The 25065-nt window shown below is 45.8% G+C and overlaps 1 protein-coding gene across 3 annotated transcripts in view; it reads left to right on the forward strand.

Moving 5' to 3' along the window:
* CFAP61 (cilia and flagella associated protein 61) overlaps positions 1-25065 on the forward strand; it is a 247992-nt gene that overhangs the window by 205509 nt on the left and 17418 nt on the right. The window contains exon 26 of one of the 3 annotated variants that reach the window (XM_070802106.1): positions 134-2285. The exons of the other annotated variants lie outside the window; for them this stretch is intronic. Within the exon in view, the coding sequence (XP_070658207.1) occupies positions 134-182 (49 nt within the window). The 3' untranslated portion in view covers positions 183-2285. Of the gene's footprint in view, positions 1-133; positions 2286-25065 lie in introns of those variants that run through there. 3 annotated transcript variants of the gene reach the window in all.

A 25065-nucleotide genomic window follows, 5' to 3' on the forward strand; every position in this document is an offset into this window, starting at 1 on the left:
CCTATGGACTATAGCCCACCAGGCTCATCTGTCCCTGCAGATTCTCCAGGCAAGAATACTCGAGTGGTTGCCATGCCCTCCTCCAGGGGATCTTCCCAATCCAGGGATCGAACCCAGGTCTCCTGCATTGCAGATGGATTCTTTATCATCTGAGCCACCAGAGAAAACCTGGGAGAAGTTAGAGCTTCTCAACAGTGAAGGGTGTGAGACCACCAGCATCAGCCAGAGAATGGAGAAGCCCACAGAGGAGAAGAGCATGGACTCTTGGTGTGTCCACATGTGGCCCTGTGGCCATGTGCAGGCTGGGTTCCAGACATATCCCCGCATGGCTTCCATGCCACAGATGATATTCAAGTCTCTCTTGAGACACAGGCTGCTAAGAGTAGTGATCAGAAACGTAAGAAGTCAATTTGAAGGCAGGATGCAGAGGCACCTGGTCCTGGTGGGAATCCCACCAACGCAGGCAGGGTGTCTGTGACTCCAGCCACCTTCTCAGGGCACATGCTCTAACAGAGGAGGGTGACCATTTGCCTAAGGCGTTGAGTTCTGCTCTGGCAGGTTACTCAGACTGGGTGATCTAGACCCATCTTTTCAATTCAGAGAACTTATCCTATAACTCTAGGAAGGCTAGAATTTTAGAGTAGAACTCTCAATCTGCTGCTTAGAAAGGTTAGGAGAATTTCTGTGTGTCCACAAAACAAGATGACAACAAACAGAGATGTAGAATTCTGGGGTCCTCAGTAGCCATGGGGGAGTCTGAAACATCAGAAGCAATCCCTCTTCCCTCTTATAAGAATGTTTTTAAGTTGTAGAATAATCATAGAAACAAACAAACAAAAAGTATATAAAGCATGTATGTACTTTATAGGATAATAACCTTACTTAGAGGCTTCTCGGGTGGCGCTAGTGGTAAAGAACCTACCTGCCAGTGCAGGAGATATAAGAGATGTGGGTTCGATCCCTGGGTCAGGAAGATCCCCTGGAGAAAGGCATGGCAACCCACTCCAGTATTCCTGCCTGGAGAATCCCATGGACAGAGGAGCCTGGCAGGCTACAGTTCATAGGGTCACAAAGAGTCAGACACGACTGAAGGACATAACACGCACGCACACATGCAACCTTACTTCAAAGCACCAGTCTGATCACATCCACCTCCATCTCCTTGGTGGTCACCACTGTCCTGTGATTTGGGTTAATCATTCCCTCTCTTTCTTGGAAAGCAGGGATCAGCCGGCTTTCCCTATAAAGGTCAGGGTGGTAAATACTTTCGGCTTCAGGGGTCACATGACTTCTGTTCCAAGAACTCAAGTCAGCGTCCATGCCGTGAAATCCGCCACGGAGTGTCCGTAAACCAGTGAACGTGGCTGTGTCCCAGTAAACCTGCGTACTGAAACAGGCAGCAGGCCAAGCCTTGTTTTAAAGGTGTACCATGTATCTGGTTTCCTAAATGATGTACTGATCCATTTTACCTGTTTTGAATCAATTCTGTGGCTGCTGAAGAAAGTCAGCGCTCCATTTGGGGCTCTTGTTTGCGAGCTTGTCCGTGGCCATGTGTGTAGCTGGAGTTCATGTGCTTTCCCTGCTGTGTGATATTCCCAAGATAACAAAATCGTCTTGCAGCTCATCTGTCCATTTTCAGGTCGATGGGTGTTCAGATGGTTCTAGTTTGGCGCGGTTGGTGTCCTGGGCACACCTCTTTGCAGGAATTTCTCTCAGGTGTACTAGGTGATGCCCAGATGCTGCCCAAGGTAGTGGTGCCTGCTCCACTTGCTCACCCGGCTGTGAGAGCCCTCCACAACCCTGGCAGGCCCCTGCACCATTCAACTTGAACATTTGGCCATCCTGGTGGTGTGGGAAGCTGTCTGACCCACGTTGTAGTGTTCTCGTCCCTGGTTTCTAATGCAGTTTAGTGGTTTTCATTTGTTTGTGTCACCATTCATGGTAGTTTCTAGGAAGTGCTTGTCTATGACATTTGTCCATTTTGGGCAAGATATCATCTCTTACTAACTCCCAGTATTCATTTATATGTTCTGGATACAAACTTGGTTTGTTTTGTTTCCTTCCTTCGTCTTCTTCTATTTTGAGGCTTGTCTTTTCACTTCTTTTATGAAGAAAGTGGATTCAACCAAGCATTCTGGTCAACCAAGCATGGATTAGGTAGTACCATAGCATTTACTATTGAAAAAATATGCATGTAAGTGGGTCCACACAGTACTGTTCAAGGGTCAGCTCTGTAGATCTTGATTTATGTGGGTCTCTTTAAATAGCTCAATAAAGGTTTATTATTTTCTCCATCAATGGCTTGTGTTATTTTCATTTGATATGATCCAAAGTGGGCTTCCCTGCTCAGCTGGTAAAGAATCTACCTGCAATGCAGCAGACCCCAGTTCAATACCTGGGTCAGGAAGATCCCCCTGGAGAAGGGATAGGCTACCTCCTCCCATATTCTTGGGCTTCCCTGATGGCTCAGTTGATAAAGAGTCCCCATGCAATCCCGGAGACCTGAGTTCGATCACTGGGTTGGGAAGATCCCCTGGAGGAGGGCATGGCAACCCACTCCAGTATTCTTGCCTAGAGAATTCCCACGGACAAAGAAGCCTGGCAGCTGCAATCCATGGAATCTCAAAGAATCAGACATGACTGAGTGACTAAGCACAGCACATGATCCAAAGTTCCTTATGTTTTTATTACTGTTGTAAGTATCATTTTCTTACTGATCGCTGCTATATGGTTTATGGAAATGTGCTAACTTTTTGTATGGTCTTGTAATCTGCAAATTTGCTAAGCTCCTTCATCCATTCAAATAATTTACCTGTAAATTCTTTTAGACTGTCCACACAAAAAATTATATCATCTGCAAATAGTGACTGTTTTGTTTGTTTCTTCTTTTTCAATCTTTGTAGCTCTTTTTCTTTTTCTTGTCTTACTGCACTGGCTAAGATGTATGATAGAAGTTGGGATAGAAGTAGTGATGGATGGCACCCTTGCCTCATTCTTAATTTTAAAGGGAATGCTTTCAATATTAAGCGTGTGACATTTGCCATACATAATTTTGTAGATACATTTTTTCATAATAAGAAAGTTTATTTTTATTACTGTCTTGCTAAGCATTTTTAGCATGTATGGATTTTTTTTCCAGGAAGAGTACTTAACTTTTGAAACATTTTATGTATGAGGATGTCTTCCTATATGTTTCCCATTATAAATTATACTTTAAGTATCAAACTTTTTAATCATAGACTTTCTCTCCTTAAATCTCTGTAGACTTGACTCCATTATTTACTGAAAATAAAACACTTCAAGTATTTAGAAAGTGAATTCATTTGTTCCTTATCATCTAAGTAGGGATTTATTATTGCTGTCAGTTTTACCCAAAATATTTGAGCTGGTGGGGTATCAGTTCTTTGTCAAAGAAGATTTTTGTGGGAGCTATGTATTAAGAGTCTTCTCTGAAAAGAAAATTTGACCAAATTCAAAAGCCATTGTCAGGTTTTTTTCCCTGAGAAGAAGGTATGTTGAAAGAGACAGACTTTGTGAGTTTGAGACCACTGGTTGGGGCACAGCTATTAACTGATGGTAGAAATAATTTAAACAGTTAATTTGGTTTGCTAGGCGTGAATACTTGGGATTGAAGATGGGACAGCACTGGCTATTGGGACATGCCAATTGACATCTGTAAGAAAGTTTCAGGGGGAATAGTGGTTAACTGCAGAAGGGACTGCTGATCAGGTCCTAGTGTGGTACCCAGGATGCCCCCAGGCCCCGCCCATCCCTCCCGGACGCATGTTAGCGTGCACGAACAGCTGTGGCCACGTTCTTTTCAAGTGCCACGAAATGCTGCCAGGTCCCGTGCTGATTCTTGGCCCTGTCTGCTTGCCCTGTCTGCTGTCAGACCCGCTGGCAAAGCTCTTTCCCGGCAGGCAGGGTGAATGGTTTAGCTGATTTTGGCCGAGATATGATTACCAATTGTTTCCCTGACCTGGGCAGCACCAGCAACCTCTCTTGTTCAAATTTTGGCATGATTCCATCTGCTGCATCTGGGGGCACCTTCCTTCAGGCTGCAAGGGCTGACCATTAACTAGCCACTCTGTCTCCAGCAAGGCAGACATGACCTCAAGGTCAAGTTCCTCTATGAGTTCAGCAAAACCCTCTGGATCCTTTCTCTCCACTTCCCTCAGGCTAGTCTCACGCCATCACGGGCCAGGACAGAGGCAGTGCTGGTGGCCACAGCGGGAATGGTGGCAGCCACGCAGGCAGACGCCATAGCAGCCAAGGCCTCGCCAGCCGGGGGTCTGGCTGCCCGAGCACAGGCTCGCTTGGAGCCATTTGGGGCACATGGTGGTGGCCGAGCAGTCAGCGGTGATACCCAAGCCGACAGCTGTCACAGGACTGCAGTGCAGCTGAGGGTCTGGAGCCAGGCTGGCTTGGAATCTACCTCTGGTTTATCTTTTGTCTTCCCCTTGGCGCGCCCATGCAAACTGCCAGTGATGAAGAGAACAAATTCCCCCCTGGTGACCACGTGTGTGCACCTGTGATTGCGTGTGTCTGTGCGAGTGTGTCTGCTGGAGTATGTCTGCTGATGTGTGTGGAAGAGAGAGAAATAAATTGATGGGTTGACTGATTTATCACTTTGAGAAAAGAAAGGAGTCCAAGTAATCATTTGTTCCTTTCTGAACCATCCAGCATTGAAAATCACGTAACAAATATGCTAGAAAATGAACTTTTCCCTGATCTTCCCCTAGGAGCGCCTGTGTCCTGCAGTGGCCCACGCACACCTACACACACCTGTCGTGACCTCCATACCCCCAGCCCCTACCCACTTTGACAGCAGCCCCTTCCCTCCACCTGCTGGTGCTGCTTTGCCCTCAGATACTAGGGCAGAGGCAGCTTCCTCGGGGTACCAGGGAAGCAGAGATGGGAACCGTGGGTGAAGAGGAGAGGGAGGCTGAGGCGGGCCCCTGCAAAGTCCCCATCACGGGGCTCCAGTAAGGCCTGTCCCATCCTGTGCCTTCCCCACATTTTCAACTGTCCTCATCTTCATTTACTCCTCTTAGCGGTTGGCCCTGTGAAGAAAAGCTCTTGCCTCCTGAATCCCTTCCCCTTAGCCTTAATTAACAGTCTGTAGCATCCTTTATCCTCACGGCGTGAATAGGTCTTGCCCCGGCCTCTTTGTGTGAGCCCATCAGATACTCATGAACCTTGATTAAATCACCTCTTTTCACATCTTCACATGCTCAGCTCTCAAAGGCTGCCCTCGCCCGGCCCTCTCCTCCTGTGAGTGCCGCGTCCCCCTCTGCACTTCCCAAGTGCTCGGACGGCCTATTTTTAGTGAGTAAGTGCTGCTGGGCACAATATTATAAATGGGACAGGAGCAGACCCTTTAAAAGGCTGCCATTACATTTTTGATCTGCAAAACCCAAGGAGTGACTCCCTTAGGAAAGCTGCCGTGTGCCATCTCTTCAGAGCAGCCAAGCAGGAGGCTGCCAGCCCATGTTGCCTCCCAATTCATTCACCTATTAGACTCAACTGGAATAATTTAATCATAACTTAAGTGTCTTTTGGTTCGTCTGTGGTCGGTGACCTTGTGCTGTGTCCAGTAGAAAATCACACGCTGTGGCTCAGCTGGTAAAGAATTGCCTGCAATGCAGGAGACGTGGGTTTGATCCCCGGGTTGGGAGGATTCCCTGGAGAAGGGAAAGGCTACTCACTCTAGTATTCTGGCCTGGAGAATTCCATGGACTGTATAGTCCGTGGGATCACAAAGAGTTGGACACGACTGAGCGACTTTCACTAAATTCCAGGTGCCCGTTTTTCTAGACCTATCAAAATTTGAGTGAACCATGACTGCTCACTCCACCTCATCAATTATTTTTTGCATACCTAAAATTTGTTTGAGTGGACTTCCCTGGTGGTCCAGTGGCTAAGACTCCATCCTCCCAATGCAGGGGGCCCAGGTTCAATCGTCAGGGAACTAGACTCCACATGCTGCAACAAAGTTCAAAGATCTCACATGCCACAGCGAAGACCCATCTCAGCCAAACAAAAAAAATAAATGTTTAAAAATAAAAAAAGAATTTACTTATTGGGTAATAGTTCTCCCAAGATGCAAATTTCTGTGTTGGCCACATACTTGCCTTTCTGGAGACCTTTAGGTCAGTGTTCCTGCCAATCTTTGATTTCGGATAGTGCCAATCCCATTCCATAGCCTGATAAAGAAAGCTGGTTAAATGATTTGCTAAAATCAAAATCCACTCTCTTCATTTTCCTTCCCCATCATTTAGCTCTATTTTCCTGCCCTTGTCTGTATTTGCACGCTTTACCTGGGCTCCTCACTGGTCATCCCTTGGCCTCCTTGCTCTAAGAACATCTCCTTGCCCACTGGTGTTTCTCATGCAACCACGTTGCCTTTGAGGCTGAACCCATATTTTGGAACATCCGTAATTACTGAGGCAGTCAACCTCAGGTCTCTGAGTATAGATCAGTGCGGGAGCAAAATTCCATCTAACACAACCTATGTCCATTTTTATTTGTAATACTGCTCTGCTAAGACCAGGGTTGGGCTTGCCTGATGGCTCAGTGGTAAAGAATCCACCTGCCAATGCAGGAGACGCGGATTCAGGAAGATCCCACATGCTGTGGAGCCGCTAAGGCCGTGTGCCACAACTATCGAGCCTGTGCTTTCGAGCCCAGAAGCCAAAAGTACTGAAGCCCACATGCCCTACAGCCCCTGCTCTCCCCATCAGGGGAAACCACTGCAATGAGAAGCCCATGTACCAAAACTAGGGTAGACACAGCTCCCTGCAACTAGAGAAAAGCCCATGCAGCAGTGATGACCCAGAACAGTCAAAAAAAACAGACCAATTTTTTTTTTTTTTATATGTCACCTCCCTCTTTCCTTCAGTAACATTTGTGTGGAATTAACCTCCCCTGGGATGAAGGACAAGGTTGTTTTGAGCCATCTTGAACTCATAGCCAGTGAGTGTCCCTTCAGACACTCATCCCAAGATGATAATGTACAGGAAAAACAAACGCAGATGTTCACATGGTCCGGGCAGAATGTTCAGGTAATGAACCTGGAGCACTGTTTCCACTGCAGGGCTTTTCTCTTTCATCGCTTCTCCAGTGTGTTCCAATAATTTGCCTCATTCATCATGAAATTATAGCTTGGCATATTATCTCAGCATTTATCAGAAAGGTCTGCATTGAGGTTTGTTTTTTGCCACATCTCACATACTCCACAGCCACATGTGGCTAGTGGCTACCATACTGGATAGCACAGAATGGATGAGCTGTTTGAGTTATAGGGTATGTCTAGAATCTCATATCATATAGTTTTAAAAAAATTTTTATTGGAGGATAACCACTTTACAATATTGTGCTGGTATCTGCCATACGTCAACATGAATCAGTCACAGGTATACATATGTCCTCTCCCTCTAGAACCTCCCTCCCACTAGAGTCTAGTATCATGAATAGTTTTAAAAATTGCTTCAGGCGTTGCAAAGAGTCATCGACACCTTAGATCTGCACTGTCCAACCTGACAGCCAGTTGCCAGGTGTGACTTTTAAGTTTTAATTAGGATTTAAAGAAAAAATAATAAAAGCTCGGTTCCTTACTCACACTAACCACATGTTGCATACCCAACAGCCACGTGTGGCTAGTGGCCGCCATATCAGCCAGTACAGAATGGATGGCGGCCACTGTCACAGAAAGTTCAACTCCCCTAACCCAGTCCTGATTGGTTGAGTTCCCCAACGTTTAGATGTGGTAGATCAGAGATGGATGTGCAGTGAAGGCCCCAGGGGAGGAGGATGTGACTTCTCTCTGTACCTGCTTTTGTGGGGTCACCTGGAAAGGAAATTCTCCTCAGATCACACGCCAGGATGGACAGATGGGGAACAAGAACAGCATGGGAGAAGGGGAGGCAGACAAGCTCTTGGAGGCCCATGGTCACACTGTGGGTTTCCTGTCCACTTATGCTCATATACCATTCAGCTGGCCCCATCCCAACCAGCCTATACTTCCTCACCAGTTACTAACATTCCAGCCCTTGTCAGACCCCAGGGGCTCAGCAGATCTGACTGGTATGTTCAGAACTGACTTCTGTCCCTCTGAGGATGTTTTTAAGCTTTTGCTGCAGGAGCTAAAGCCCTTTATAGATTGTCTGCCTCCTTTTCACCTGGCAGCATATGGGTCAAAGGTATTATTGATGAGTCTAAAATAATAGCTGATGAGCCAATGGTTATCTCCAAGGCTACCACATTACTTTAATATAAATACCTCTTTACAAAGCTCCAAGAAAAAACTGGATTGTTCTGTTGTTATTGGAATTGTCAACAGAAATACATTTCAGAAATCCTGTTTTCAGTCCACTGAATTGTGAAAAAAAAATGCCTCCTGCTTACATTTTTTATAGCCAAATAACAAAAAGATGCTCTGAAGCCACCTGGGCAGCAGGGAGTAGCATCATGCAACCGTGTCCTCTCTCCCTACTAGTCCTGGATCTTTGTATGTTTCCTTTTGAAGATTATTGTGTACTTTTTTTTTCACTCTTTAGTATTTTCCATTATGAAAGCAATACAGGATTGTTATAGAAAATTTAGAAAAATATTTCTAAAGCCAAGTAGAATACAAAGTCCATTCCTAATCCCATCACCCAGAGAGAGGGGCTTGGAAATTATCCAAAGGTTCCCCTTGAAAATTCAGTCAAGTACTGATCAGTGCATGTAAGGGAGGAAACCACCCAAGGCTGGGAAAGAATCGCTCCGAGGACTAGAAGCTACAGTTCCTGGAGCTCACACAGGGCTGGGAACAGTGTGTATTTCTACCAGGCAACCTAGAAAACCTCAAGATTCATCAGTGGGCAGAGTAGACACAGTGGTCTCCCCAAAGTGGTGAGAAGAATGAGCAGGCATCCAAAAAAGCAAGAAAATTCAACCCATACAGTGAAGTAAAATCAGTCAATCAAAACAAACCTAGAGCTGACACAGTTATAGACTTAGCAGATTGACATATTGAAAGTGTTATTATAACTGTATTCCACACAATGAAAAGTTGAGTAGACATATAGAAAGTATTAATGTATGAAAGACCCAGATAAAACTGTAAGAGATGAAAACTACAATGTCTGAGATGAAAAAATACATTGGATGGGATTAATCGAAGATTAGACCTTGCTGAAGAAAAGATTAGTGAATTTGAAGACATGCCAGTTGAAACCGGAGAAGGCGATGGCACCCCACTCCAGTACTCTTGCCTGGAAAATCCCATGGATGGAGGAGCCTGGTAGGCTGCAGTCTATGGGGTCGCAAAGAGTCGGACACAACTGAGCGACTTCCCTTTCACTTTTCACTTTCATGCATTGGAGAAGGAAATGGCAACCCACTCTAGTGTTCTTGCCTGGAGAATCCCAGGGACGGGGGAGCCTGGTGGGCTGCGGTCTATGGGGTCACACAGAGTCGGACACGACTGAAGCGACTTAGCAGCAGCAGCAGTTGAAACCACCCAAAATGAAGCGCAAAGAGAAACAAAGAATTTACAACAATGAACAGAGACTTGGTGAGCTACAGGGTAGCTTCAAATGGACTAAAGAAATAATGACCAATTTTTTTCCCAAAGTTTATATAAAAATAAACCCACAAGTCCAAGAAGCTGAATGAATGTCAAGCATGAAAAACATGAAGAGGAAATTAGTATTGAGGTTTCTCAAAAAATTTAAAATAGAACTACCATATGACCCAGCAGTTCCACTCCTGGGTATACATCTGAAAGAAACAAAAACACTAATTCAAAAAATATAGGCACCCCAATGTTCATAGCAATATCATTTACAATTGCAAAGGTATGGAAGCAGACTGAGAATCCATCAAGAGGTGAATGGATAAAGAAGATGTGATATATAGATATATACAACGGAACACTACTCAGCCATAAAAACAAGTTTATTACATATTGCCGTTTATAACAAGGTGGATGGACTTTGAGGGCATTATGCTAAGTGAAATAAGTCAGACAGAGAAAGAAAAATACTGTTTGATATCATTTATATGTGGAATCTAAACAATACAACCAACGAGTGAATGTAGCAAAAAGAAGCTGACGCACAGATACAGAGAACAAACTAGTGGTTACCACTGGGGAGAGGAAAGGAAGAGGGACAAGCTAGAGGGTGGGGGAAGGAAGAGGAACAAACTATTAGGTATAAAATACACTGCAAGGATCAACTGTACAACATGAGGGATATAGCCAATATTTTAACCTTTAAAAATTGTGAACCACTATATTGTATCTGTAACATATAATGTTGTAAAACTACAGTTTTTTCAAAAAAAATCACACCAAGGCATATCATAATCAAATTGCTCAGTTTGACCAGTGATAAAGAATAAATGAAGAAGGAACAAGAGAAAACAGATTATTTTCAGAGGAATGAAGATAAAGGTGACAACATATTCCTCATCAGAAACAATGCAAGTGAGAAGTCAGTTGGACAACAACATCTTTAAAACACAGAATTTTTTTTCAAGTTGAGAACACATTTATTACATATTATATTTCAAAGTAGCATCTCAAGCCTAATACATGGCATAGCATCCCCTCATATTACATATTCTCCCTATGCCAAAACATCTCTGAGTATTTTCTATCCCATTGCCCTGTTTAATTCCTCTATTGGTTTACTCTCTCTGTGGATAACCCCACCATGACCTCAGAATTCTGTATGTTGAATCACTAATCCCCAGTGTGTCTCTATCTGGAGATAGAGTCTTTAGGAGGTAATTAAGATAAAATGAGGTCACAAAGGTGGGACCCTAATCCCATAGGATTAGGGGGGAATCGCTGTTTCTCTCCTCAATCTAAGGACACAGTGAGAAGACAGCCCCAGGAAGAGAGCCCTCACCAGAAACCCACCATCCTGGCACCCTGACCTTGGACTTGCAGCCTCCAGAACTTTGAGAAATAGATGCCTACTATTTAAGTCACCCAGTCAGTCTGAGCTAGGACAGATTTACATCCCATTTTGGTGATGCTCTGTGTCCCACAATGCCCTAGGCTGCCTGCTGCTTCCAACAGCTGCTGGCCATGCGGCCAAAGGCATGTGGTACTCCCCAGGCCCCTCTGTATGCAGCCACCATGGGAATGACCTCCATGTCAGTTAGTCCCGGGTTTGACCCCAGCTTCTGACATTATTCCTCACTGGGAACTTGGTTCTTCCTCGGTGGTGATAAGGTGTGGAAAGGAGCAAGCACATCTCAGAACACACCCCCAGGGGGGTCCCTTGGACCTCACCTGGCAGCTTGTCTTAGGCAAGCTTCCTGTAAGCTTCATTTCTCTTACCCATAAAAGGGGCTTATCCCAGCTTCTAGGGGAAGACTAAATGAGACGACCTACAGGGAACACTTGCTCAGAGCCTGTCCTGGAAGAACCAATTCCACAACCCCGGGCTTTGCTGACCTTCTGATCCAGGCGGGGCAGGTGGCAACCTTGGGGCCACTTTGCCGCAGGCCCTGCACATCCCCCAAACTGGCACCTGTCCAGGCCCCCTTGCAGAGTGACAGATGCATAGCCCCAAGCTTCTCCTCTCCAAAGACTCTTTTTGTCAGCCACCCAGCAAACTCCGAGCTGGGCTTTGTGACTTACTATTCCCTCTATCTGGTCATCTGGGGAGAAGAGAGTACCAAATGCCACCAGCGATGTGCCCGCAGCTGCTAATAGGAGCCGCTGTTTGCATCCCACGGTCCTGTCTTGGCCCCAGCAGCTCCGACAGCTGCCGGAGCACCGTCTGCCAGGCCAGGATACGTGCCGAAGGCTCCGAGGGCAGAATAGAGCCCAGCACGGTCACGCTGGGCTCCCAGAGGCTCGCAGCATTAATAATCTATAGTTCAATCATTAGGAGCAAATCCAAGTGAAATAGGAAAATATACCCCACGCTGGAGGCCGCAAGGCTGCTGGGAGGTGGCCTCGCTGCTCCACGGCAGGCTTAACGATCAGCTTCTGGCCACCAACAGCCCCAGCTGACAAGCGGCACTTGCAAGCCGCAGGCTTTCTTCACGTGATAATTGAACAAAGCTACACCGCCTTCAAGATGTTAACACCAACTTGCCACCAAAGGATCTGCTTGGTTTGTCGGGTCCCCGAATCGAAGCCTCTCCAGGGAACCCCGAAGGGTGTCCATCAGGTCAGTTGTTGCCCTCTGGACTGACCTGCAGTGGATCTTCCTGGATGCAGGTCGCAGGCAGGGGACCTGGTAAGGATTACATATATGAACTTATATAATCCTACCCTGATTTCTCCAATTATGCACTGGACCAAAGTGCTAACCCCCGGGCTTTACGGCCCCAGGTCAGCCCGCAGCATACCAAGTAGGAGGATACCCAAGGGCAGGGAATCATTTCTAATTTCCAGGTTTTCTTTAAAAACAGATCATTTCAGGTTGTTCTGGGTAAAGATTGGAATTTTTGTTGTTGTTAATATTCTTCCTGGTCATAACTATTAGTCGGGAACTTCTTTCTGCAAGTGACAGAACTAAAACGCCAGAATAGACTGTAATGTCACTCACCGGAACCCCCCAACCTGATCTCTCTCATTCTGGCAACAGCCAAGCAGCCCCCCAACTGCTTCTCCCCTCCTTGTAAGAGACGGAGCCTTGTTCTCTGAAAGAACTCCAGACATGAGGACACCAGACCCAGGAGAGGAAAAGTGTGAAGGGAGAAGGGGTGAGGTGAAGGTCCCGATGCTGATCCCCTCTGCTGGTCCTGGCCCCTGGTCCCCTTTGCTGCCCTGTTTCCAGCATGGCAATAGTCAGAGCAGAGAGATCAGATGATGAAGTCGACAAAGCATCATGAAAAAGAGAACAAGACCTTTTGTCTAAGAGGGATTCCAGAGAGAGCAAAGAAAATGCAGTGGAGCAGGGTTGGGAGACTCCTCTTACAGGCCGAAGATTAAAAAAAAAAAAAAAAAGCCCAGAACTGGAAGATATCAATCTCCAGATTGAAAGATGGACTGTTGCTGCTGCTGCTAAGTCACTTCAGTCGTGTCCGACTCTGTGTGACCCCATAGACGTCAGCCCACAAGGCTCCCCCGTCCCTGGGATTCTCCAGGCAAGAACACTGGAGTGGGTTGCCATTTCCTTCTCCAATGCAGCAAAGTGAAAAGTGAGAGTGAAGTCACTCAGTCGTGTCCGACTCTTAGCGACCCCATAGACTGCAGCCCACCAGGCTCCTCTGTCCATGGGATTTTCCAGGCAAGAGTACTGGAGTCGGGTGCCATTGCCTTCTCCAGAAAGATGCACAATAAGTGACAAACAGCCCAAGAGTCTGTGATGAAATTCCAGACATCAGGGACAATGAGAAGCTTCTACAAATGTCCGGAGGGTAAAGCATGTCGCTGAGAAAAGAACCAGGGTCAGAATAGCACCAGGTTCTCAACAGCAACCGCAGAACCAAACAGACAATGGGTAACATCCTCACTTTCTGAAAGGAGGCAATTTCTGGCAGTAATTCTATGACCATCCTCCAAGGAGGTGCCAAGGACGGAGGTACCAAGGACCGTTCCAGCCCACACGGGAGGGAGGAACAGCACGGTTAGAATGTCACCGTTTTGGAAACTCTCCTGATTGAAAGGGCTCGGGGGTGTGGCTGCTGACACAGAAGAAGACACAGCCACACACTCTGTACTTCTTGGCAGGAAAACACACCACCTTGAAATAAAAACTGGATCTGAATCTGCCCAGGATCTTAGGTCTACCACCAGTTTATGGGAAATAGAGGAGAGAGAGGAGCACGTTCCCTAAAACCACAGAGCTTTCGTCCACACATCCCAGACCCTGGGAGACTCTACAGAAAAACAGCCTGACTCCTCCCACTAATAAACTGCAATTGGAAGGCTGTTGATTAAGATAGATTTTTATAAGCATATCAGCTTATGTGAATCCTGATTCAAATGGGCTGTAAAAAACTTAAGGCCCTTTATGACATTATTGGAAATTTGAACACTGGATATTTGATGGTGTGAAGGAATTATTAATTTTTAAGTATGAAAATGGTATTGGAGTTACATATATTTTGAGATCTCATCCAGGGGATCGTCCCAACCCAGGGATCAAACCCATGTCTCCCACATTGCAGGCAGATTTTTTTACTGTCTGAGCCACCAAGGAAGCTGAACCACCAGGAAAGTATTATAAAGATTTAATTTTTTAATATATACTCCATTTATAGTTATTATAAAATATTGACTATATTCCCCGTGCCGTACAGTAGATCCTTGTAGCTTATTTTATACCTAATAGTTTGTACCTCTTATGTCCCTGCTCCTATATTACCTCTCCCTCCTTCCCTCTCCCCACTGGTAACCACTATTTTGTTCTCAATATGAGTTATTTTTAAGAAGTAACCCAAGAACCTTCCTTTTAGCACAGGGAACTATACTTAGTATCTTGTAATAACCTATAATGGAAAAGAATCTAAAAAAGAATGTGTGTGTGTGTGTGTGTGGTGATGGTTTAGTTGTTCAGTCATGTCCGACTCTTGTAACCCCATGGACTATAGCCTGCCAATCTCTGTTCATGGAATTTCCCAGGCAAGAATACTGGACTAGGTTGCGATTTCCTTCTCCAGGGGATCTTTCTGACCCAGGGATCAAACCCAGATCTCCCACATTACAGGCAGATTCTTTACCGACTGAGCCACCAGGGAAGCCCATATAGGTATGTATGTATGTGGATATATATATAACTGAATCACTTTGCTGAAACTAACATTGTAATCAACTATAGTTCAATAAAAATTTTTAAAAAGAAATGTAAAAAGAACATAACCATTAAAAAAAAATGGGAAACAACCACAGTTGTAAGCTGAGAGATCTAAGACTGGAGAACAGTGTGGAGAAGACCCCATGAGCCCAGGGGACAACCAGGTCAGACCAGACAGGAGCACAGGGGCGTTAAGAGGGAGGAATCCTAGGAAAATTATTATTTTGATTATTTCACATGTTTATGTTGAAAATAATATTGAAGGAGATTTTACAGACCTCCTGGAGCATTAAAAGGAAAGACTTGAACTAAAAAGCCTCTTGATGAAAGTGAAAGTGGAGAGTGAAAAAGTTGGCTTAAAGCTCAACATTCAGAAAACGAAGATCATGGCATCCAGTCCCATCACTTCATGGGAAATAGATGGGGAAACAGTGGAAACAGTGTCAGACTATTTTTTGGGGCTCCAAAATCACTGCAGATGGTGACTGCAGCCATGAAATTAAAAGATGCTTACTCCTTGGAAGGACAGTTATGACCAACCTAGATAGCATATTCAAAAGCAGAGACATTACTTTGCCAACAAAGGTCCATCTAGTCAAGGCTATGGTTTTTCCTGTGGTCATGTATGGATGTGAGAGTTGGACTGTGAAGAAGGCTGAGCGCCGAAGAATTGATGCTTTTGAATTGTGGTGTTGGAGAAGACTCTTGAGAGTCCCTTGGACAGCAAGGAGATCCAACCAGTCCATTCTGAAGGAGATCAGCCCTGGGATTTCTTTGGAAGGAATGATGCTAAAGCTGAAACTCCAGTACTTTGGCCACCTCATGGGAAGAGTTGACTCATTGGAAAAGACTGTGATGCTGGGAGGGATTGGGGGCAGGACGAGAAGGGGACGACAGAGGATGAGATGGCTGGATGGCATCACTGAGTCGATGGACGTGAGTCTGAGTGAACTCCAGGAGTTGGTGATGGACAGGGAGGCCTTGGCGTACTGCGATTCGTGGGGTCGCGAAGAGTCGGACACGACTGAGTGACTGAACTGAACTGAACTGTGCTAGATGCATTGAAAACGAAGAGGAAAAAAAGAGCAATTATTATTTCTAAGGAAAGCAAAAAAAGTTATATAATAAAGAAATGTGGTTAGTATTTGCACTGTTAAAATAATATAATCAAAGATACTAATTTTATCAAAAATTGTCATACTGTTTGGAAAGTTTGGGATAGGGAGCAGTAGGGGTTTGTTTTAAAAAGGTAAACCTCTGGACTTCCCTCGTGGTCCAGTGGTTAAGACTCTGCACTCCCATTGCAGGGGGCCTGGGTTCATTTCCTGTTAAAGGGAACTAAGATCCTACATGCTGCATGGCACAGTCAAAAATAAATAAATGAAAACAAATAGACATCAATTTTTTTAAAAAACTATTAAAAAGATAAACCCTCATTTTCCATAACAAGGAATTGATAGGTATATTTGAAATTAATAAGAATTGGTATCATGCATATAAGCTATCACATTTACATCAGTAATCATTAGAAAAATCAGCTGACGGTCTGTGAGCTACTTAGGACTCTTTGGTTGCAAGTAGCAGACGCTAACCAAAGCTAGATTTAAGCTAAAAAGGAGAATTCATGCTGAGAATTCATGGTTGTATTTCAAAGGAACACAGGGCATACAAATGGCTGGGCCTCAGGACAGGGAGAAGCCGAGTCCTGGCCGCTGCTTTCTCTCTGCGGGTCTGTTTCTTCAGTTGCTCCACAGCCCCCATGCCTCCATGTCACAATCCCCAAAACCCACAGAGAATAACTGGGCACATCTCAGTCCCAGTTCCAGATTTCCTGGAGAGTGGCTGGCATGGCCTAGGGCAGCAGTTTCAAACCACTTGGCACTGTTCCCATAGAGAAATGGGGTCTGTGCCCCTTCCCTTGAATCTGGGCCGGCTTGCGATGGCTTTGACCAATGGACTGTGGCAGAAGTGGGGCCATGTGACTTCTGAGGCTGAGTTATAGAAGCCCACGCATGTAGTTCCAGCTTCTTTGCTGGAACATTTGCTCTTAGAGTCCAGACCTGTCAGCCAAGAAGTCCAGGCACCCTGAGGCTGCCATGCTGCAAGGAAGCCCAAGTTGTTTGGAAAGACCAAGTAGACACTCGAGCAAGAGTCCCAGCTTTCAAGTCATCCTAGCACAGGTGGCCAGATATGTGGGTGGAGAAGACTTCAGATGATTCTAGCCCTGAACATCAGAGTGGCCCCGAGGCGTTTGTCTTCCCATCTGAAGCCCCTGCAGTCATGTAACAGAAGCGAGTCATTGTGAGCATATTACAATGGATTTCACTCTGTGCCACTAAGTTTGGGGCTGGTTGTTGCATATCAGTTTGTAACTAGAAGACTTGGATCAGATGCTGTATTGGCTTCGTGGAACCATGAAGTTGCAGCATGACTGCTGGGGACCTAACCCCCACCCTCCACCCCGTGCCATGCAAAGAGGTAGTAATGCAAGGAGCAGAGAAGAGTCCAACAAAATATGGCTTGACAGACACCCCTCAAGGCATCCACTCTGTTGCCTGTCCTGGTCTCCCAGGAGTCTGTTGCCGACCTAGGAGAGGGAAAGCACCCGGAGTGGCCCCTTTTGAACCTGCTTCTCAGTTCTTGCTCTCTCACTAGTGAGGCCATGAAAAGGAGGAAAGGGTGAAGAGGTGTATATGACATGGTGACATAGAAAATGACATCATTCGTTCCCTCCCCTCTCAGCCCCATAGTGGTTTTCCAGCAGAAACCGTTGCCAAGAAGTCGGGAAGAGTCTCAGAACTCTGGCATCTTCTTTCGCTCCATCTTCAGTACTGAGGACATCATTAGAGGGCCCTCATGTTGCCTAGCAACCGGTGAACGCTGCTTGCTATCATGTCATTAATATGATATGAAAGTGTTTCATAGAAGACATTCATCTTGCATTAATGAAAATCAGATTTGCTAATATGACACAAAATCTGTTCTTGCTTGTGACTTTCTGTACTTAAGTATCTTACTTATTGAATTAGACCATGAGTGGTTTTAAGCTTGAGATTGTTAAAAGGATCATGATAATGATTTTGTTTTCGATTGTATCAGATGGCAGTTAATGATGTGATTATGCCCCTGTAACTGCTGTGATCACGGTCTCAGACTGAGGCCCCTCCCCCAAAGGCCCAGCCCCTCAAACCAGTTGACTGTCTGCCACCCAACTTCTTACTGTTGAAACCTCAGCTAGGAGAGGATTCTGGTTTGAGCCAGTGTACTTTCCAGACCACCCACAAGTTTACTGTCTCAATAGTTTTGCCTTTTCCAGATGTGTCATATACTTGGACTCACACGGCCTTTAAACCTTTGGGGTTGGGCTCTTTCACTTTAGCAAAGTTCTTGTAGGTTCCTCTATATCTTTCATATCTTGATAGCTCATTCCTTTTTATTGATGATATTCCGTGGTCTGGATGGACCATTCACCTGTTAAAGGACATCTTCGTTGCTTCTATGTTCTGGCAATTAAGAGTAAAGCTGCTGTAAACATTTGTGTGCAGTTTTTTCTTTTCTGTAGGCACAAGTTTTCGACGCATTTGAGTATAAAGCAAAGGGTGCAATTTGGAATCCTCTGGTAAGAATGTGTTTAATTCTGTAAGAAACTGCCAAACTGCCTTGCAGAGTGGCTGCACCGTTTTGCATTCCCACCAGCGATGAATGACAGTTACTGTGGCCCCACATACTCGCCACCATTAGGCGTCAGTGTTTGGGACTTTAGCTTTTCTAATAGGGGTGCTGCGGCATCATATTGTTGTTGTAAATTGCATTTCCCTGATGAAAAATGACTGGGAGCATCTTTTTATATGTTTATTTGCTCTCTGTATATCTTCTTTGATGACATGTCTGTTCAGATCTTTTGTCCGTTTTTTAAATTGGGTTGTTTGTTCTTTTTCTGTTGAGTCTTAAGATTTTTGAATTTTTGGGACATTAGTCTTCTATCAGATTTGTGTTTTGAAAAGATTTTCTTCCAAGTCTGTGAGTAGTCTTTTCCTTCTCCTATATCATTTGTTTACAATTTTTTTTCTTATAAACATTTTAATTTTTACCTAATCAAATCTTCTTTAGAGCTTCTGAAATTTGTCTCCTCTTTAGGAAAATCTCCTTCAACTGAAAGTTATATTCTGCTCTATTATTTCACTTTTGTAGCTTTTTTCACATTGACATCTTTAATTCTTCCTGAATTTTTTTCATGCTTGTTTATTCTTTAAAGACACTAATTTTACTTTTTCTAAGTGTAGAAAAAACTTTCTTAATAACTTTTAAAAGTCTTTTTTTCTGCTATTTCATTGAAATGCTACCATTATTATATATTAAGCTAAATTCTTTCATACAGATGAATCCACTTCTGTACTTGCTACCCTGTTATTTGATCCTTTTTTTTTTTTTTTTTTTCTGTTTCCGGATTCTGCCACACTCTTTTAATTACTATGGTGTTAGAGTTTGTCTTTTCTTGGCTATTCTTTTACTTTTCCAAATGAATTACCATGTCTAATTCCATTAAAAAAATCATTTAGGGAGTTTAACTGAATTTTTGAATTGAACTTTTAGGTAAGTTTCAAACATTTATAAAATTGAACATTACCACTTATATCTCTGTGTGCTGTCTTCAGTTCAGTGGTTTTTTTCTGGTAGGTCTCTTCACAGAGCTTGCACATTTACTTTTAGGCTTATTTTAGTATTGTTTATCATTTTGTTGCTATTGCAAGTAGTATCCTTTTGTTATATTTTCTTATTTTAAAAATATTTGTAGATAGGGAAAATAGTGGGTTTTGTAAGTTGTTATCCTGAATTCTTTTTGTTTAAATGTATTTTAGTAGGTTATTCTCATATTTCTAGGCAGATGGTTATCAGCTGCAAATAACAACTGCTTTTTTCTTTCCTTTCCAGTAGTTACACTTCCTATTTATTTTTCTTGTTTTATTGAATTTCCTAGAATCACTGGTATAATATTAAATCATAGTGGAGACAGTTGTCACTATTATCCTGCTCTTGACATTCATGAAGAAGAGATGATGAACAAGTGATTTTTTTCAAGAGAAACTAAGCAAGGACTTTGAAGGCTAGTTCAATATTCCATAGACTGGAGTCAAATACCATTGATGTACCTTCTCATTATAATTTCTATTCCCTCAGAAAAATAAAACTGAAGTGTCCCCAGTGAATATAGATATGCCCCACTTTACATAATGACATGTCTCCGAAATGGTTGGCGTGGGGGCTCATCTTGATTGTAGCAGACTCTCCCATGGCTAACATCATGCGTTTATATCTTTGGACTGCCATTATCTTAAACTTTGGGTTAAAAAAAAAGCATTTTTAGTTTATGTTATAACCAAGACCTTCCATTAAGAGGAAATGGGTTATGTCTCCCAGCTTAGGAAGGTAACTTTTTTTTTTAATTGGAGTGTAATCGCTTTATAGTGTTGTGTTGGTTTCTGCTGTACAATAACGTGAATCAGCTATGTATATATCCCCTCTTTCTTGAGCCTCCCTCTCACCCCTCGAGGTCAACACAGAGCAAGCCAGGCTCCCTGTGCTAACAGCAGCTCCCCACCAGCTGCCTATTTCACACATGGCAGTGCTTATATGGCAGTGCCGCTCCCAGTTCATCCCAACCTCCCCTTCCCCCGACTGTGTCCACACGTTCATTCTCTTGGTCTATGTCTCTATTCCTGCCCTGCAAATAGGTTCTTCTGTACCACTTTTTTTTCTAGATTCCACATCTATGTGTTAATGTATGATATTTATTTTTCTCTTGCTGACTTACTTCACTCTGAATGACAGACTCTAAGTCCATCCACATCACTACAAATGACCCAGTCTTGTTCCTTTTTCAGCTGAGTAATATTTCATAGGAAGGTAATTTAATGGAAGAAGAAAAATGACCAAATATCTTTTAGAAGAATGAATCACTAAATTCCATCCTCAGATGAAGGCAGATGATTCAGGAGCGTTTGAATCCCCTGCAGCCCCCTCTTCTTTGGGGTTTCCCCATCTTTCTTCGTGGTAGATCACATCTCTGTGTAGCATGAGTCGCTGAGCAGCCGTTGGGGTGAGGTCAGGTCTCACCTGTCCTGAGACAGGGCTCACGAGCAGACCCAACTGGTTTCACTGCTTCTTCACTTTGAAAAGCAAGCAAGCCCATTAAAAAACCTGATCTTTAAAGAGTCACTTGATATTTTAACTTGCTGGGTTAAACCTGCTGAATAATCAAAGCCAGTTGGCTTATGTTGATAGAACCCATGTTACAAAAGAATATTCCAAATTGACCATGCCTGAAAGACGGCCATCTGGTGACAGTGGTCATGAGGGGAGGCGAAGTGACCCTGACCTTGGGGCCCTGAGCTGGCTGTGTTCCAGCTCACACACCACTGTGTCTTCCTGGTGTCTGAGCACCTCTGAACAAGACACATCTTTCCCTGTGGATCCTCAGCACCTGGCATGGTGCTTGGCACGTAGGGACGGACATCAGATGGACATGTGACTGTCCGTCTGTCTGTTTCTGAAGTAGTAAACTACACTCAGCTCATTTCCTCTGCAGTTCCTCCCAGTTAAGATTCTAATGATTTAGAATTAGTTGCCAAATCCATCATGGTTTTGGTCTATGCTTTTCATTTACTCTTTCATTCAGTAAAGGGCTTCCCAGGTGGCTCAGTGGTAAAGAATCCACCTGCCAATGCAGGAGACATAGGAGATGTGGGTTTGATCCCTGGGTTGGGAAGATCCCCATGGAGAAGGAAATGGCAACCTACTCCAGTGTTCTTGCCTGGAGAATCCCATGGACAGAGGAGCCTGACAGGCTACAGTTCACAGACAGGGTCATGAAGAGTTGGACGTGACTAAGCACACACACATGCATGCATTCATTCAATAAACATGTATTAAGTGCCTGCTGTGTGCTGTGTTCTATAGATAGAGTTATGAATAAGACTGAAAAAAGCCAGCCTTTCTGGATTTTATATTCCAGAGGAGGGCAGGCTGCATGTAAGGCTGCATAAATATGGAAATAAGACCATTTCCAATGGTGCGAAGGGCTAGGAAACAACTTCAAGGAGCAAAGTGTGATAAAGCAGCTCCAGAGAGGAGTTGAGGTGGCCGGGGCCGACACTGAGACACAGCCAGGCCTGCCAGATGCAGGGGGAGAAGAGTCCAGCCGGAGGGCACAGTGGGCACAGAGGTCCTCGACGCGGAGACGTCTTGGAATGTCCAGGAACCAAAGCTGCAGCAGAGTGAGCGGAGGTCAGGGCCACTGCATCACGTGGCTCTCTCTGGGCCTGGGCTGAGGTGGCTCTTTCCACAAAGCAAAGGCAGTGACCTGCCAAATTGTGCTTTGAAAGCTTACTGCAGCTGCCATGGAGAATGGATAGTAGCAGCTATGAAGAGGCTCCTCCAGTTTTCCCATGCAAGAGACGGTGGGTTGGACAGATGGGTGCCGAGTCAAGTGGTTGGATTTGGGATGTTTTAGCATCAGGGTGTGCAAGATGTGCTCTAAGCTCCAGTGAAACACCCAACTGCCCACTTAACTCTCAGACTTACCTCACCAGAACTTATGATCTCCCACCTCTGTTGTGGGCATGGCTGGAGCCCCCCCCTTCCCCCTTCTCCCACCCCAACACTACCAGTCCAGGGTCCCTATCTAACACCATCCGCCCCCACCCCCGACCCCTGCCGTGTAAATGTGGCCTTGGAACTCACAGCTACAAAGAGGTCAATCCTAAAGGAAATCAGCCCTGAATATTCATTGGAAGGACTGACACTGAAGCTGAAGTTCCAATACTTTGGCCCCCTAATGCAAAGAGCCCACTCATTGGAAAAGACCCCAATGCTGGGAAAGACTGAGTGCGGGAGAAGGAGGCAACAGAGGATGGGATGGTTGAATGACATCACCAACTCAATGGACATGAGTCTGAGCAAGCTATGGGAGATAGTGAAGGACAGGGAAGCCTGGCGTACCACCTTCCGTCCGTGGGGTCACAAAGAGTCAGGCTTGGCGACTGAACAACAACGACTCAAAGCTGCCCCCTTGAGGTAATGGCAGGGAGCCACCTTGCCCAGGAGCTCCCCCTCTGCCTGGTCCTGGGGAACCCACCGCCTCCTGAAGCCCTGCCTCAAGGTCTAGCCAACCCTGGGCCACACTTCACACCCAGGGCCCCCACTAGGCCCAGACTCCAGTTCAGATCTCTTCCCACTCAGCTCCCAGAGAAAAGGGCCAAGAGAGTCTTCACGTTTCCATGTCCAGAAGATGTGGTTCAGAAGGGAGTTTGATCGTGCTTGCAGAATGGAGCAGTGGTCAGCTGTGTTGATTCCACAGAGGGGCTGTGGTGAGCTGGTGGCTGAATTGGGCTTTGATCAGAGCTGCTTCAGAGCAGATGGGAAGTGAAAATAGCTCAGGAGGGAGGTTCTGACCTGAGAACTGCAGACGCCACAGAGACCAGTTTGGAGAAGTCTTCTGTAAGTGGAGAGAGAACTGGGGAATACTTAGCAGGCAGAGTGTGGAGGGGTTTGTCGAAGAGGGGAGGATGTGAGTCTTATCTGTAGCGAATACAAGATGCAGAAGAGAGAGGCCAGGGACAGAGCTGGACAGCTTTCTATCCTAACAGCCACAGGGGCAGGGTCCTGGGAGAAAAGCAGGACTTGGGTGAGAGGACAAGGCAGCTCTTGATTGCTCCTGTTTTCTCAATACAGCGAGGTCATCAGCTGAGATCAAAGAAAAGCAGGAAGGGGCACTGGATGTTTAAGGAAAGAGACAGAGTCATCTCAGAGACCAGAAACATGAATTCGCTTGCATGGTGTCTGGATTGCCAGGCAACACTGAGTGCCCGTTAGATTCCATCCTGAGGATGAACAGGCGTGAGAGCCGATCTGGCAGCAAGGTCATGTGGGTTCTTTCCATCTATGTTCTGCTCCTCGGGTGCAGGAGGGAAGCAGGCAGAGAGCTGGGTGGCATGGAGGCTGAGAGGATGAGGCAGCTGAGGGTGTTTCCAGAGGAGGGTCCTACAGCTTCCTCCCTAGGGATGGCCTCTGTAGCCTCCTTCCCCGTCCCAGTGACCTGGGTCCATTCTGAGAAAGTGAAAAATGGAATGGTCCCAGAAGTCAGCAGCGAGGCCGTGATGCCCAGCGTTCACAGGATACAGCTGTGATCAGAGCAGGACCCCCTGTGACCTGGCCGAAGACAGGACAGGGAGGGGACACATGACAAGGACCACGGGACAGCCCTCCGCTACAGACACAAGTGACCAGGGATGGCTCTGCGTGCACGCTCAGTTGCTTCAGTTGTGTCTGACTCTTTGCGACCCCATGGACCGTAGCCCACCAGGCTCCTCTGTCCATGGGATTTCCCGGGTAAGAATCCTGGAGTGGGTTGCCACGCCCTTCTCCAGGGGATCTTTACCCCGAGAAAGCCCCGGGATGCTTCTGGCCCTGTGTTAATCCTCCCTCCTCCTGGATGGAAACTATCTTGTCGTCCAACTGCCTGCCACTAACAGGGGACCTGCCACACTTCACCTCTGCCCTCTGCCCTTCACCTCTATCCTTTGCGGAACCACCCACCCAGGCCCACGTGCTGGTTGGTACTCAGCCCCTCCCAGCTCCTCTTATCTCGATCCCCCGGGGCGCCCTGCTCCCCGCTTTCACACCTCCCACCCCCCACCCGCAGCAGCAGCACAGTCGCCCTCTGCTTTCCGCCTGGGCCCCGGGACCTGTGCCTGGTAGGCCACAATTCACTCTACTGTATTTGGGGTCACTGGTGATACTGCTTTGCCCCCCTCCTCCCTCCACGTCCCTACCCCGCCAGCCCCCACGAGATGCTGGTGTTTCCCCAGCTTCTCATCAACCCTCTCACCATCCCTTCCTCGTGTCTCCATCATCGCTTCCAACCTGGGACGGCTCCTCACCCCTTTGCTGTCATGAGCCTTCTCTCATCAAACACACAGACTGGTATTTTGTAGAATGCCTGCCCCTTTGGGTCTGTCTGATGGCTCTTGATTCACTGCAGGCTATGCCTTCTTGCAGGAATGTCAGGGGTGATACTGCATCCCTCTCCAAGCATCTCAGCAGGAGGGACACAAGGCAGATTTGTTCTCTCACTCATGTGAGTTCTCACTGTTCAGTTCAGTTGCTCAGTCATGTCTGACTCTTTGCGACCCCATGGTTTGCAGCAAGCCAGGCTTCCTTGTCCGTCACCAACTCCTGGAGCTTACTCAAACTCGTGTCCATTGAGTCAGTGATACCATCCAATCATCTCATCCTCTGTCATCCCCTTCTCCTC

Source organism: Bos indicus, chromosome 13, assembly GCF_029378745.1.
Source record: "Bos indicus isolate NIAB-ARS_2022 breed Sahiwal x Tharparkar chromosome 13, NIAB-ARS_B.indTharparkar_mat_pri_1.0, whole genome shotgun sequence".
Classification (NCBI taxonomy): domain Eukaryota; kingdom Metazoa; phylum Chordata; class Mammalia; order Artiodactyla; family Bovidae; genus Bos; species Bos indicus.